This window comes from Gymnoscopelus microlampas (genome assembly GCF_963454915.1).
Source record: "Gymnoscopelus microlampas genome assembly, chromosome: 3".
Classification (NCBI taxonomy): Eukaryota; Metazoa; Chordata; class Actinopteri; order Myctophiformes; family Myctophidae; genus Gymnoscopelus; species Gymnoscopelus microlampas.
This window is the reverse complement of record NC_139940.1, coordinates 20809185-20825137: the sequence shown is the minus strand read 5'-3', so window position 1 is coordinate 20825137 and position 15953 is coordinate 20809185. Positions and strand designations below refer to the sequence as shown.

Here is a 15953-nt window from a genome sequence, read left to right as displayed (position 1 = left end):
TTATTCTTTGTAAACAACATTTACAAATCCAATTTCATTCCTTAATTATTTCCTGAATCTCGTTTTTCTTTTCAGTACAACTGTGTCTTTGTACACGAGATGAAGAAGAATGAACAACTACATGGATACATGTACTGTATGCCATAGTGCTTGAATGAACAATGTTGGTGAGCGCTGAATGTTGGTTCATTTACTGTCAAGACTCATTATTTGGCCTGTCCCTTGAAGTACTCTGTAGAAATCTGTAAGTTGTTAGTATGTCTGCACAATATGTAGCCAGCACAAATACATTGACCGTCAATTAAAGAAACTCTAGGCTTTGTTGTTATTCAAAATGGTACTGTATGCACAGTAGGTCTGTAATGGTGTTGATGCCTGTACCTCAGAGGTGATACTGCTATGGTATTGTAGCAGGTTATGCCTGATTCCTGGGTAACAGGGAAACATCTGGGTGTGTCCATCTCACCGTGAAATGTGAGCCGTATCAGCCATCTTTGAACTGGCTGCTCTTCAAATAAGCACCATCCATCAGTCTGCGTGTGTGTCGAAGTCACTTCCATAGAAGCCCATTCATTATTCATGTTTATCTTATGGGTATACCCGGCCTTTACGGCCCATTAAGACTGAACTCTATGGTAATCAAAACCAGGAACATGAGAGCTATGGGAAGATTACATTACTGTGCTGTATAATCAAGTATCATCAGGATTCCAATGGACAGCCTTGATGTACATGTATGCTGTCTAAGCAGTTATATAGTTACTATATTCATATCTCAGGGAAACTGGGACACTTGTTAGACGTCTTGGCATTCTGTATTTACTGCACCAATAACACAGGATGATAACAAATACTTGTATACCATTTTACTGTCATTTGTTATCAGATGACAAAAATATCACCACACCTTTCAATGCAAAATAGAGGAACTATTTCCCCCTGCATTGCTGTGGGTAACCAGTGAAACCCAATCAGTCATCAAAGCTTTATATGTCTGTCTACATCTACATTACATTGTCCAGCCTCAGGTAGCCATGGAAACCAGTTGTTGTTGGGCTGTCCATGATTGGTGAGTGAAATCCTGTAGCAACCAATGGCAGAATTGAAAGGAAGTGACCAGGTAAACAATGGACGTTGAGTGGGCAGTGTTGTGAAATGTTATGAGTCTGGGTCATGCCATTTGCATGATCATACTGATAAACATGAATAAGAGATTTATTTATCCATAAACATTTGTGTTTATTAACATACTTCACCACAAATGTGTGCACAAATGGTTAATGGGTTCTGACTTAATTTTTTACATTGATTGAAGTGCAGAGCACTTTGCTGCAACGTTTTACCTCATTCAAACAGTGTCATGGTACATAATGAAGTGAATGACTACAAATGAGCATAACACTAAGCCTTGCACAGAAAATGAGGCGACATTTCGAAACTATCCAAATGGGCTTTCCATCGTAAAGGGCATCTAAACATGACATGTTTGTGTGTGTGTGTGTGTGTGTGTGTGTGTGTGTGTGTGTGTGTGTGTGTGTGTGTGTGTGTGTGTGTGTGTGTGTGTGTGTGCATGTGCGTGCATGCGCAAATCTGCATGCGTGTGTACACTAGGGTTACAAGAGCCAGTCTACCAGCACCCATCAACAATGGACCTCAGGCACTGGAATAGAGACCCTTTGAAATATTCATGAGGAAACCCACACCTGTTTCCAGGTAACCGATGCAGGATCCTGAACCGTAACGTTTTGTGTGTGTGTGTGTGTGTGTGTGTGTGTGTGTGTGTGTGTGTGTGTGTGTGTGTGTGTGTGCGTGCGTGCGTGCAGGTGCGCGTGAGCACTGACTGCAGGTTCTGTGCTCTACCTACTCAGATTCTCTGTGGGGACGAAAGGAACTGTCATCTCGTCCTCTTGACAATACTGACATACTCAGATCCAAGCAGGTACAACAAGAACACTATGAAACAACAGGGGCCTGCAAGACTGTAGACTCTCTTGGGCCATGAAATAAGTTCCCTGCGGTTGATTTGTTTCTGCGGGCTGAAACCTACGAATGGAAATCGGACGTAGGCTCAACTGAGGAGAGCCAGCAACTGGACGAGGGCACGCGGAGGAAAGGTGGACCACGCAGAGGTCTTAACAGGTTGTGCTCTCAGTGCAGAGTGGTCGTGCAAGTATGAATCCTATGTGGAAAGTATATAAGAGCAAGGTGATGAAGACTCTTAACGCCGAACATGAAGAGGACGCAGCGGAAGAGGTACTCAATTTGCAACTTTCTCCTCCGTTACTCCGTCCATTGTTTCCTTCCTTTTTGGATTTTAGGCAGAATGTAAATTCCCTTCAGGTTAGCATCTGAGCAACAAATTATAGTCAGTGTTTATTTACCTATCATTTCTTATTCATCACATGGTGAAACGTACTTGAGGTTCATGTTTCTTTTGCTTCTTCCAAAGCAATTGGGACTTTGAAAGCAGAAGTCAGGCCAATACAATTATTCCTCCTGTCTGCTGCGGCAGATTTAGCCTTGCCAGCAGAGATATTTAACGGTTCACAGTGATGCAGTACTTCCCTACTGTTTGTCCATGCAGAAATTGGATCTCCCAAGCACCTCTATCTAGTGGCACAAGTATTCACAGCTTCAACTGACAGACCAGCATCAAGTGCTGCTGGTACTAGTACATCAAAGTAGTATCTCAGGGCATGTTTGGTTATTTTACTATGTAATGACCTCAGGGCATTCAAGCTGCCAATTCCACTCCTGTCCTTCGACACCTGTGGTCTGTCTATCCAGGGGTTGGTACCAGAGTGAAAACAGAAAGCACTGCATGACCCAGATCTCTGCAGCGCTGTGGAAATCCGATCCTGCACGGGAGCTCAACAAACGGATTAGTTGGCATTCCATGGGTGGACAGGGGGAATGAGACTGAGAGCCAGGCCAGGCCCTGGGGTAGGCCCTGGGGTGTGTTTAGATCTACCGACCACCACCTTCAAACTCTGGCCCTGCAATGTGAGGACGAGCTATATGAGGGATGACAGGGAATATGTCGGCAGAGAAACAGGTTTTCCATCATGATTTGAGGGCATTTGGTTGTCATCGATGCTATTTAAGAGACGTTTGTTATACATGCATGTTTGTGAAGTGTGACCTGAAATTTGATACAAGCCTGTGATGTGTGACTCTATCACCTTTGCTCCTGACAGCTATCCTGCTATGCTGAAGTTCCTAATTAAATGTGGAATGTGGAAATACCGTTTACATTTAGTAGAACTTGATTCACTGGAAGCATACCACATGGTTAATTCATAATGTTATGATCATTTTTAAGAGAAAATTCTGTCTCAGCAATCTTTCCTCTTCTACATGTACAATCTACAGGTGGTTGGCTGTTGTAGTATCCAGTGAAATGCACTAGAGGGTGATCAGTGTCAACAAAGTTTTCACCACTGCTGGTCTAAAACCTGACACTACCAATTACATACTTGCACATGATGCACTTTTATTTTGCTGTTTTAGGTCCACGATGAGGAGAATGATGTGAGTCCAATACAAGAGGATGAGGGGCCCACTGCTGTTTCTCAGATGGCCAAGAAAGTAAGTGAACAATGAGCATGTACAGTATGGTAGGCCTACTCTAATTTGCATTATATATTGATATATATATATCTCTTTCAAGAGTAAAATAAATATAGGTTAAACAATGAAGCTTAGCTACAGAATGCTACAATAATGTCACCCATTTTTGCATAAATTCTGTCCATCATTATGGAGGTCATTAAGAGTGTAACCTTTGACCCGTGTGTGTGTGTGTGTGTGTGTGTGTGTGTGTGTGTGTGTGTGTGTGTGTGTGTGTGTGTGTGTGTGTGTGTGTGTGTGTGTGTGTGTGTGTGTGTGTGTGTGTGTGTGTGTGCATGCGCGTGCGTGCGTGTCTCCAGATGCAGATGCAGATGCAGGGGGGCGCGGTGAAAGGTTGGAACAAGATGTCATCTCTGTTCAACAAAGATGATGAACACCAGCTTCTAGAGGAGACTGAGAGCCCACCAGTACCCGACCAGTAAGTGAAGCTTTCCATGGCCTTTCTCTTCCTCAGGCTCATTTCCCCCCCTCATATGGTGTTATTGGGCTTTGCATAGGCACTACGTAGTGATGGATTATGGACAGCATGGTCCAAGAGTTCATCAGTGTAACAAAAACCAGAGCAACTTGCAATTCAAGTTGAAATATTAGACTTAGAGTGTGATGTCCCAGTCAATTCAAAATGATGCTGCTGAAAAATGATCCTTTTTAAACTATTGGTTTACCATGCGTTGCTAAGATTTTCTGTTTATCTCATTGATTCTCCGTCTGCACTAATTTCCCACTATGACAAATTCAGCATTTTAATGAGCTGGTTTTAGTCCCACTGTTTCTTTGTTTCCCCAGCCCGCTAGCGGTGAGGCCCGAGGAGCCTCCGCGACCCAGTAAGGGTCGTGGAGGATTCTGGGACAGCTTTGTCACCAACATGGCCGCCAAGAAGCAGGCAGAAGCTGCCGCTGCCGCCGCCGCGAACGGGGCAGGGACGATGGAGAGCATGGAGGAGGGGGCAAGCCAGGCCGGAGGAGAGGAGGTGCCGCAGGATGTGCAGAACGCAGAGGGGGTGGAGAATGAAGGAAGAGGAGGGGGTATCCCCAACAGCTTCTCCAAGTACATGACGCTGGGAGGAGGAGGGAACACGGAAGCTTCATTCAAGTGGAACTTTGTCACCAGCAAGATGGCTGACTTGAAGACCAAGAGCATGGCCAAGAGCGAATAGCTGCCTATAATGAGATCATGCGGGGGCACATATAAAGTACATGTGGGTGTGCATGGGAATGGGGTTGGGGTTTGGGGCGGTTAGATGCAGAAGTCTAGTGTGCATTTAACTCTGAGAGTGTACGCATTTGGTTACATTTGTACACTCTCAGAATTACAAATGGATAAAGTAACACTGTGTAAATGTATTTAACTGTGTACATAGTCTACATACCATCTAATATAAGTAATATACCTGTGTATACCACTATAGTACTGGTTGGGTGTGGGGTGAGGTTGCAATGTTCCAGGATGCCTTACCGTAGTTTCTTGTTGGCTTACAAACCAGTCTGTTACAATGAGTTAAAACCAGGCTGGCATTGTAGAATCTGAGCATAGTCCTCCAAGTCGTCTTCTCTGTATTGTTCTAGATAGGACCGCAACTGAATATTATCTGTCATCTAGCAAAAACTAGATTAGGAGATTAAAGTCAGTGATAGCTGGATTAGTTGAGGATTATATCAGATGATTTACACTGCTAAGAGAGCAGGGGATTTCCATGAAGAGATCTGGTGATGCTACATACCGCAGCGTAACTGTCACATAATGTACGCATTCATAAGATATGTTTGTCTCCCTCAATTGTGAATGGAAGAAATAAGATATATACTGTAACTGTAAAATATGAATGTGTGGTTGGTGGCACCATATCAGGGTATTATGTTTGATTTACTGGGTCCTTGCAAACTGGTGCAACAATGTGATAACTTACGTAAGTCACTTTTTTCCATTGTGTCTGAGAATGATATGTGCAAAGTTTGAACTTTCATCATTTCCAATTTTGTGATTTGAAAACTATGACTTAATTTGTTAATATTCTGTCTATGTTTTAGCTTTTCTTACTTGCTGAATGTTTAATTCTGTTGTGTTTCCTCTTGGTATGCTCTAATAAAGAATATTGCAATTTGGTTTGTTTGGGGGCATTGTTATGCTTAGATAGGAAAGTGTAGAGACAGGAAACTAACGGCAGGGGCGCTGATAGCCAAGTGGTTGAGGTGCGTACCACATAGGGCTCTCTGATGCCTAACAACGAGTCCGGGGTTGGATTCCCAAGCCCGGCAGACCTTTGCTGCATGACACTCCCTGGCTCTGTCTCTCTTCACTGTGAACTGTTAATAAAGCCAGAAATATTCCCCCAAAAAGATACAGAGGACAAGACTGGGGCTTTCAAATTCATGTCCTAATTTTCTATAAAATAGGTTGTCTAAATTAATTGCAGTATAGCCGAATACCCATTGAAACAGAAGCATAGTCTTATGGAATTGTATAGAACAAGCGGATTTTAAATATAGATATCTAAGACTGCCAGAAGCCACGGGTAACAGAGGAGGTCATATTTGAGCCATTTGTGACGACCCTCACCTACCCTGCTTGATGTTGCTGCTGCTCTGGCTGATTGGCAGGGTGGAGGATGTTCTGGTAGATTGGGGCACACCTGTGCTTGGTGTGTCCAGGCTATAAAACATGTGCCTCACCGCATTCTCTCTCTCTCCTCTTCCCCTACAGGATGCTTCAGTTCATGTGCTAGTGTTTTTGGTTTACACCTTACAACATTCATGTTGCACATACCATTCCATCCACACTCTGCTGACATACTGATCATCAACTATATTGACCGATCTTCAAATTCGCCACACACGTCGCAGATGACCCGAGGGAGTGCAGTGCCCGGCATCGAGTTGGTCGGATAGGCGGTTGTCAAGAATTGCCAGAAAAGGCTCTGGCCGTGGGCCCGTGGCCCAACTGAACCAGTTGACTGCCATGGCAACCCCAGTCTAAGCATGTTTTGGCAAATTCCCCACACCTGTCGAATTCCCCACTCACGATTACTTTAGTTGGTCTACTTCCCACAGTCAGTTTGCACTCTTCATACATGCTCCACACATTATCCACAGACGTTTACCACTAAACAAGGACTTTCCAGAACCACTGATCCCCCCCCCATATGCTTATACTAATAACATGGATCTCCATATATGGCCATAAAAGGGGTAAGGACAGAGAGCTTTAGATATGGACATAAAAGGGACACAGGCAGACAGACATATCTCCATATATGGGAAAGGGACACAGGGACACAGACGGTTACAACGGGTAGTGTAAATGCTGCTATTAAAATGCAAACTATAAAAATACAAAAATTGCTAAATACAGAAAATGAATGGTCATAAGTTCATAAAGCATAATTATAAATAATAATAATAATAATAATATTATTATAATAATAATAATATATCATTATAATTTCATGATATCAATAAATATTTGGGTCATAATTGATTTCATGTAAGGTTAAAAATGTAAAAACATGATGTGATTAGAACTTCTGGGGCGGAACAAAGGTTCCCTGTCTGTCAGCAGCACACACCGGACCATTACTGATTGATGCATGTCATTACTGACAGGTGGTGCAAACAAACCTGGTCGACTAAGCTCTGTAAAAACTTGTAGTTTGTGATTTCATGCTGCTAAAGTTATTAAAAGACGTCTGAACCCATAGACAGACGGTCAAAAGACATTCTAAGGACATTAAGCAACCCAACAACGAAGAACCTCTTTTCACAACAAGCGGCCAACGAGGTATTTTATGTTTGATCTCGCTTTGATGTTACCATTGTGGTTAACCTGCGCGTTGCGCATTTCTACAGGTCATTGTATTTTCATTTATGTATGCCTTGGGCTATATGTGTTATGTACTGTGCAATGTTTTGATTATGCTTATTATTTTTTTGTGTGAACATGTAGTTCTCACGGCATGACTGAGGGATGAGGAGAATTCCTGAAGCAATAAATGCCCGTTTATAAAGAACCGACCTGTGTCTTCAACGTTGTGAGAGGAGGTACAGGTAGGCCTACTGCGGGTATTGCAGAGTGGTCCGTTCATGCATTCCCAACTTGCATCGTTCCCAAGTAGGCCGTAGTTAGCTGTAGTTACTTTAATAAAGATAATTTGGTGGTTATTTCACTTGTGCCTGAATCTCCCCTTTGTTACAAATGTGAGCCAGTTGTAACTCTGTGTGGCCCCTAACCAGATGACCATGATGGATAGAATACGTTATGTATGGTATGATGTTAACATTAATCAATAATTGACCTTTTTGAACTTTGACTTCCCAATTGCACCATGTGTCAGATGTAGAGTTAGAGCAGCGGTTCCCAACCTGTTCTGGATCAGGGCCCACTTGAAACTTTCAAATGCATTCACGGCCCACCCATTCACAATGAATTGAGTACAAAGGACCCCAATGGAAACAAGCCAGTGGCTTTATTGTTTTTTTATTAGCTGACCTTGTATTGAACTGTACTTTCTTGTTTTTTTCTGCAAACTTCTAATAAGGTATTCAATCAATCATCTGACTATTCGGCTGCTGTGTTAAGTGGTCAAATGGGTGGGCCACGTGGCGCATGCATTTTCAGAGGATGTTTGTTTTAATAATCAAACAAATGTGTTCCGGCTTGGATCAATGGTACTAATGTAGCATACTTTAAGTTCCTCTTTATTAGTATCACAATGGAAACACATTTTTCAATGTTTTAAAGAAAAAATGCGATAACATCTTTTCCACAGGTTGGAAATCACTGAGTTAGAGCTCTAAATTTGTGGATTTGAGGATTATACAATGTATTGATAGATTGCAGCCAGAGTTACATGCATACAATAGTATATAGATTGACAACCTCAATACAATAGTTTTGCAATCACTTTGCAGCTGAACTAAAAAACGACAAATTCTAAAGATTTCTGATCTAGCCTCTGATGAGTCAGTTGCATGCAGTAAAAGGAAACTTCCTCCTCCAACCTACAGAGGGCACCCTTGAACTTGTTAGTACTCCCAACTCTCTTATCATTGGGAGTACCAACATTGTGATGAATTAATCCACATCCTTCCAAAATATCTATCTTGTTTTATGCTATGCTCTCGCACACACACACACCCAGCAGTAAATTGTTCTAGATAGTTATAGAACTAAAATGAATCTGTTCCTATTTCCTATCAATAACTTCCTGCCGTACAGACAGGTTTATGGTCATTTATATAGCGCACCTCCTCCCATCCTTTCTGATCTACCTTTTCTTCCTGCTTCATATCCTGCTTCATATCCTTTCTCCCTATTCTTTGTCCATTGAGCTCTTTCTGTATGATGTACACTGTACAGTACGCCCATTTCCTGTCAATCTGTTCCACACTTCCTCATAATGTTTAGTTTTTTATTTCCATTTGAACTCAACATCAACCCCATTTATCATGAATGATAAAACTAGATTAACTTCAACATCCAAACGGGTGACTGATTTGTTTAGGCCTATGTCATTTGGCGTCCAACGTCCATTTATTGGATGTATTTTACAGAGAATAATCGCCCTCTGATTACTGCGCTAATTACAGTTTCATGTAATAACTGCCATTTCCCTCTTTATCCTGACAATCAAAATTCAAGCTGTCCTCACTGATTGTTTCACATTCAGTTAATGTAATTAGTTATAGTCAGCCAGTCAGTCTCAGTAAGTCAAATAGAAACTAGTTAGTTGTAAAACGTACTGTAATTATCAACCTCAGTATGAATCCCCCCCACCCCCCAACACACACACACGCACGCACGCACGCGCGCGCGCGCGCCACCACCACCGCCACACACTCCACAGAAACATTCTCAGCTTTTGGGAAATATTTATGTAACTCCTCAAGCTTCTGTGTCAAAAAACATCAAACAGCCAGGGTGGAAAAGGTTTTACAAAATGCAAAACTTCGCAAAAAGCTAAATTTGGGAGTGACGTGATTGTGAAAATGGCCACTCCTGTGAATGCTGAAGGGATGGTGCTGCTGAATATTTAATGCTAGCCTGCATGGCCTTGTGTTCTTGTGCATTGTGCAGTTTTATGACACCAAGAGAAAAGTGTTCAGTGGAAGTGGATTTTGTGGAGCGTGAATGAAAACAACAAGGATCCAATGACAGTTGGCAGTTTGCACTGGGGAAGCATGAGCTCAGACTGTATTTGGACACAATGGGGTTGATGGGAAGACTCTGTTTTGGGGAGGTTGTTGAATGTTCTAGCTTGAGCATGAATGTGTGCCGTAGGTCAAGAGCTGGTTATGTCCTTGAGGAGAAGAAGGCATTTTGTGATAAAGTGAAGAAAGAGACTATGGAGGGGTGTGTAGATAATAGTACATAATTAGCAAGTCATAATATTTCCAGTCCAAATCACAATGTTTAGGCGTGAGTAAGGGATACTCTCTCAATCCTTCTGTTGTACAAAATAAACATCTTCTTCGTTGCACATGGTGTCCTAGTAGTGCTAAACTGTAACTCAAAACTGGACAGCCTTTTTTTTCACGTTTCACATCCCTTGGCTTTCTCTGAAGACAACTGAAGACACATGAAGCATGCACTTAAACATACACACGCGCGCGCACACAGATTCTCTCTCTCTCTCTCTCTCTCTCTGGTAACCTGACCCTGAGTGCGCCTCTGGCCTTTACCATATTATGCTTATGCATGTCTCCCATGTTCCTCTGTCTCGTCTTTTTCTGATGCTTCATGTTCCTCTGTGTTCAGCACAGGTGTGTCCCCGCCCTTCCTCCTCCATTACATTCCGAGACATCATTAAGAGACAGAAGCTTCTCTTTCTGTTGGAAAACAATGATGATGACTAAACCTTTTACTACTACAACCCCTAGGCTGTGTCACAAACAGTTGAGTTTCTCATGGCAACACTTCTTTTTCACTCTCTCCTGGTCTGGGTGGATGTAAAATGTTTAGAAAAGATCACAAGACTTATTAAGATATTGCCTTTGTACAGTAATTACGCTGACATATGGCATTTACTAGTCTAATTATGCGGCACAACAGAGGAAAAAGTGTAATGGCCCTTTGATTGGTGTTACCATATCTAATTTTTCAGTTCCCAACACTTAGAATAAAAAAAAGAAAGAAAACGTAATTTAGAGTAGAAATGTGTTTCCCAACTTTCTCTGTCAATGTTTTGTGTGCTCAAAGACAGCTTATGAGGTTAGTAGGCTAGTTTGTGTAAGACCATTTTAGAGATCTATTACAGTATACTATGGGTCAAGCTGTTGCAGTATATGATTATGTTGTAAGTTGATGTTGCATTTCCAACAGCTGGCCGCCAAACATCCTGTCCATTTATAACTATTCTTGGCTGGTCCAAGTCATGAATTAAGCCCCCATTTTCTAGATTGCCTTCAAAATTGCAGCTACGTTTTAAGCTGGTATGTTTTGTGCAATAGCGGTGCATCCGGGTGGCATGGAGGTAAAACTCACGCCCATCACCAGCAGCAGTGCCTCCAGCCTAGCCTGACGCTCCAACGAACACAATTGCCATTGTTTGTGGGTAGGAAGCCGTTGCTGCACTTGTGACTCTTACTGGTGCTTCAGTATGGAGGGGAAGCGGGGAAGATAGCACGAACCTCCATGCACATTACATACTTATACCACAGATGACTTCCTTGGCACTTTTTCTTTTATAAAGCCATCACAGCTGCTCCATATTCACAGAATTTGGGAGGATGGTTTTTAGTTTTTATCTTGCATGCTTGTGGAATCGGCTCCAGAATTAAACTGGAGCAACTCCATGGTACTGTGGGTGGAGGCATGTGAATCTGGAGGCCTGAATCTGCAGTACAGTATATATAGAATATACTGTGAAGTTGTTTACACAAAGTTAGGTGGCAGCTACTGGAAGATAATGCTGTTGGTGTATACCAAGTTTTTATGCACATGTACATTTCATGATGCTCTACTTTATTCTCTTTTTGCACTCTCTTAATTTTCTTTAAATCTTTTTATGATTTCTATCATTATTCTGCATTGTCTGAAGGAAGCCAAACCAAAATAAGTTTTACTCTTATGTACCTGTACACAAGATGTAACATTAAAAGTACAACCTTGAACCTTGAACCTTGATGTGGTTATCGTGAAAAGTAAAAGGCTCCCAATCTCGAAACTGTATCAGGTGCATGGTTGTGTCAAATATCAAAACAAACAGAATACCAACACTCACAGATCAATAGTCTTCTATAATTGAGGGCAATAACAAATGCGTTTCAGCAAAAAGCCATCAGCAGCAGCATCGTCTACACCCTCCCTAGGCCAACTGCTTTGGGTGTCGGCAACAGGGACTGCAATACACAAGGGGGAAACTGATAAATGTCTAAACGTTGAAAAAAATCATAAACAAAGTTAAAAGAAAAAAGTATGAGTCACTCAAAGACATGAAAAATGGCCCTTAAGTGGTGGTGTCTCATTCGCAAGTCTGCATGCCTTCTTTGTCCCTGACATCAGAAAGTGTCTACAGGTGAAATTATGGTATAGCGGCCATAAAAACAAACCCTAAACCATGTTTTACTTACAACCCCCCACACACACGCACACTCACATTTCATTTTCGGAAAGCTTTTCCTTCCCTTTGCAGACAGACATGTCTAGTGGCACCCAGGTATGACAGAGCTGAGGTGAGCGTCTCAACAGCCACGGTGACTCACACACTCCGTCAGCAGTGCCATCTGGAAATTAACCTACGTGAACAAAATTGTTACACACACACACACACGCAAGAGCGCATGTGCACATGCACGCGCACACGCACACACACACGCGCGCACACGCACGCGCACACACACACACACACACACACACATTTTGCTCTCTTTCTCTCTCTCTCACACACACACGCACGCACGCGCGCGCGCGCGCATGCAAAGCACACACACCACAGCCACACTTACCTGAAGCAAGGAAGGAGTGGGGGGCTGGGATATTCACCACCATGATAATAAGACAGTACGTATGCACACATAAACACACATATATATACTGTATGTACTCCCCTCCACACTCTGCCTGACTTTTCACAAACGCACACATCCTGCATGCACCAATATGCAACACTCCATAAAGCAATGCTTCCATAGCAGTAAGGGAAACAGATGTGAGTGAGAGGTGTGTTATTGGACTCCCATTGGGGGTTTTCCCCTGTGTATATTATTTACCTGTCCTCTCTACTCTATACGGACCAACTGGGACCTTTACTAAGGTGTGGACAGACATTCAAGCAGTTCACATTAGGTGACTCTGCCTTTAGGCAATGACCAAGTAATTATGCAAAGACATAAATGGATTTACATCTCAGCTGTTACTCAATCATTATGCGATTTTGACGTATAACATTGAATGGAGCCATGTGAACTCAGAATCACATCCCTTTGTTACAACACATACACACACCAAGTCCTCTGTGTTAGTTTAACCTTTAGAGTTACATTTTATATTCCAGATTTGACTGTGCAGGATGAAGGAACCAGACAAGACTGATAGTCTTATCAGTGAGAAAGCACGAGATCCCCCAAATAAATCTGAAGCCAAAGCAGCATTCATAATCTCCAGTGTTTGCTGTGTCTGTAGAGATGAGAGGCAAATGTTTTGATTTACCAAGTACCGAAAGGTCTGACTGACTTTCTACAGCGACCCCCTTTGAAGTATCTGTATAAAGTATACTTGTTATGTTTCAAGTGAGAGTGAGTAAATCCCAATGGAAGTATAAATATAACAAAACCACAGGCAGGAATTTCGTAAAAGGTTTGGCAGTAGTAACAGAAGCTGGAGGCTGCTACAGTAGCGATATAAATGTAATACAAATCCTGAGTAATATCAAGATTGTTAAATGTTAAATGAAAGGTATTAACAAGTTCAAACAATCCTTTTTTCCAATAAAGCCACATCCAGTACGTACAAATAAAAAAAGAAACGTTCTGAACTTTGACCGTGACCCAATTATTTAATCGGGTTATGTAGGTACATTGCCCATCTTATCTGAAAAGTTTCATCATTCCATGCAACCATTTTAGCCTTTACATGGTAACGGTAATTCTCAAGACAGCAGCTACATAAAATGTGCAATAATATACAAGACTAATGGAGTGTACTTAACTATTAATTTCACAGAAGCTATGGTATTGCTAAACATTGCCTTATGTCAGCAGCACTGTAGCAAAGCAGTCAGTTGCTAATCGACTAGTTTGAGAAACAAAACTCAACAGCTAGCAGCAGGGGAAAGGGTTGGGTAGGCATACAGTACCTCATTTGAAGATGAAGCTCCTTCTCCTCCTTCTGTACAAATTTGTCAATGACTCCACGGAACAGAACAACTTTGATTCAGCCACACTTAAAAAGAGTTCCATTATTTTCAAAAACTCAGTTTCAGCCAACTAATATGGTGCAAATTCAGATTCGTGAGCAAGAAAAGTTGATTAAACAGCACTAGATTAATTCAGAAATGAAGCTCAATGTCTCCCCATAGGATCCCTACTACTGTGCCTCAGTTTGTGCTCGCTTATGGGCAGCAACACAACCTTCTCCAGGGGACAGACAACCAGCAACGTGAAAGTGTTAATTGTGGGAGATGAGGAGGGAATAACTGACAACATTTAAGGACCTTCTCTGTCTATAGTCATTCATTCAAACATGTTTGTAATAACTTTGTTTTGATAATTAAATAACATTTCATAATAAATTCAGTCAAAGGTGATGGGTACAGTTGGGAAGAGGCCCGGCACTGTTGGTATGTGGGGGCCTTTAAGAAGGTAGGAGCCAAACGCCCGAAGGGTGCTTTTTGGGACTAGTCATGTTACCCATACAATGTTCACTTATGCAAGTGCATGCATCCAACTACAGTACATAAATACCTTTTGGGTTGATGCAATGCCACACATCATATCTTGCCAGGGTCAAATTCTGCCTCTTACACAGCAGTTGGTACAGTTGGTAGGCCTGGTGGAGATATGTGCTCCAAAGAGCGCTCCTTTATAGTTTTAGATATTTTGTTGTTTGAAGAGGAAAGTTGTAGTCCAGTAGGGGGTAAATCATTTAAACACAATCATTCTGTCCCCTAACTCACACGGTAGTGAAGGAGGTTCTCATAGGAACTGGTGGCTGACATTTTATCCCTATAATCCACAGGCTCAATCTCCTCCTTCTGTAAACTCCTGGCTCTTTAGGAATGGATTTGAGACCCCCTAAAGAGGGAAACTCTCTTCCAGCCTGAACTATCTACCCCCTGTATCTCCCAGAAGAGGGGTAATCTCTCAGTTAATTCAACCCCTTTGGCAAGCACACACAAACCAAACATACAATATTATTATGAATGCACAGTACACATGCATACCTTTCACTATCCATTTACCCATTCATGCCCATCACCCAGGGCCACTCAATCTGTCTCTCTCCATCTATCTCCATCTCTTTCCATTTTTTCCATAGCTGCGCAATCTGATCCTTCAAGTCCAGACTCAGGCCTGTCCTCTGTAAATAGATTGATTTGTCTATTGTCATTATTACTGCTCACTAACGAGAGCTGGGGGCTTAAGGGATTGCAGAATAACCACAGGTCAATAACGTTACATGTCAATACAGCTTTAGCCACTACATGTTCTCTCATGGAGCCTGGTTTGCATTTGTTTGTATTGATTATTGTCACTGACCCTATCCATATATGGTGATGGTCCATTGTGGAACCTTGGGCCGTCAACCTTTACTTTATAGAGTGTGGAGCACAGAAGCTGTACTCCAATTAGAAGGCCGAACGTGCCATCCACTGTTTTTGATATACTGAATGCTAAAGATAAGAACCGCAGAATTCTCCAGGCGCTCAACCGAACGCCTGTTTGCATGCAGACCTTGATGTGGAGCGAATTACCTTCGTGATATATCAGGTCGTATTGTTTTAATATCATTAATTTGCTGTTCTTTTATTCACATAGTATAAAGGGAGTCTCCCTTGTTTCTCAATAAAGATGCCTTGCGCATGTGAACGGTAATTTCTGTGTATGTCGTCTATAAACTGGACTTTAGGGTTCATTGAACCAAGAGTGTCAGGAGTGCAAACGGCACATCAGCTGGTGACCCCGACCGTGACCCTGTCCAGTCCAGACGACCGCTGGATCCATAAGATCTAAATAACAATTCGCCCATACACTATGTGCTACAATTCCTTGGGGCCCCAGGAAGGGTACACGTGGTGCTATATGTGAATTGTATTATGTCAAATTTAGGTCAATTGTTAAAGATAATGTGTAAATATGATTGCTTGCATGTGAAGTCACCACTGAACAGCA

The 15953-nt window shown here is 42.2% G+C and overlaps 1 protein-coding gene across 1 annotated transcript; it reads left to right on the top strand.

Annotated features, from left to right (window-relative positions):
* Positions 1-2172: 2172 nt before the first annotated feature.
* Positions 2173-4786, top strand: LOC311041764 (uncharacterized protein C1orf232; the record flags this gene model as incomplete). Its single annotated transcript, XM_084052251.1, has 4 exons — positions 2173-2253; positions 3511-3588; positions 3942-4048; positions 4417-4786. The coding sequence occupies 4 exons, from the start codon at positions 2173-2175 to the stop codon at positions 4784-4786; spliced, it is 636 nt and encodes a 211-aa protein (XP_083908377.1).
* Positions 4787-15953: the final 11167 nt, after the last annotated feature.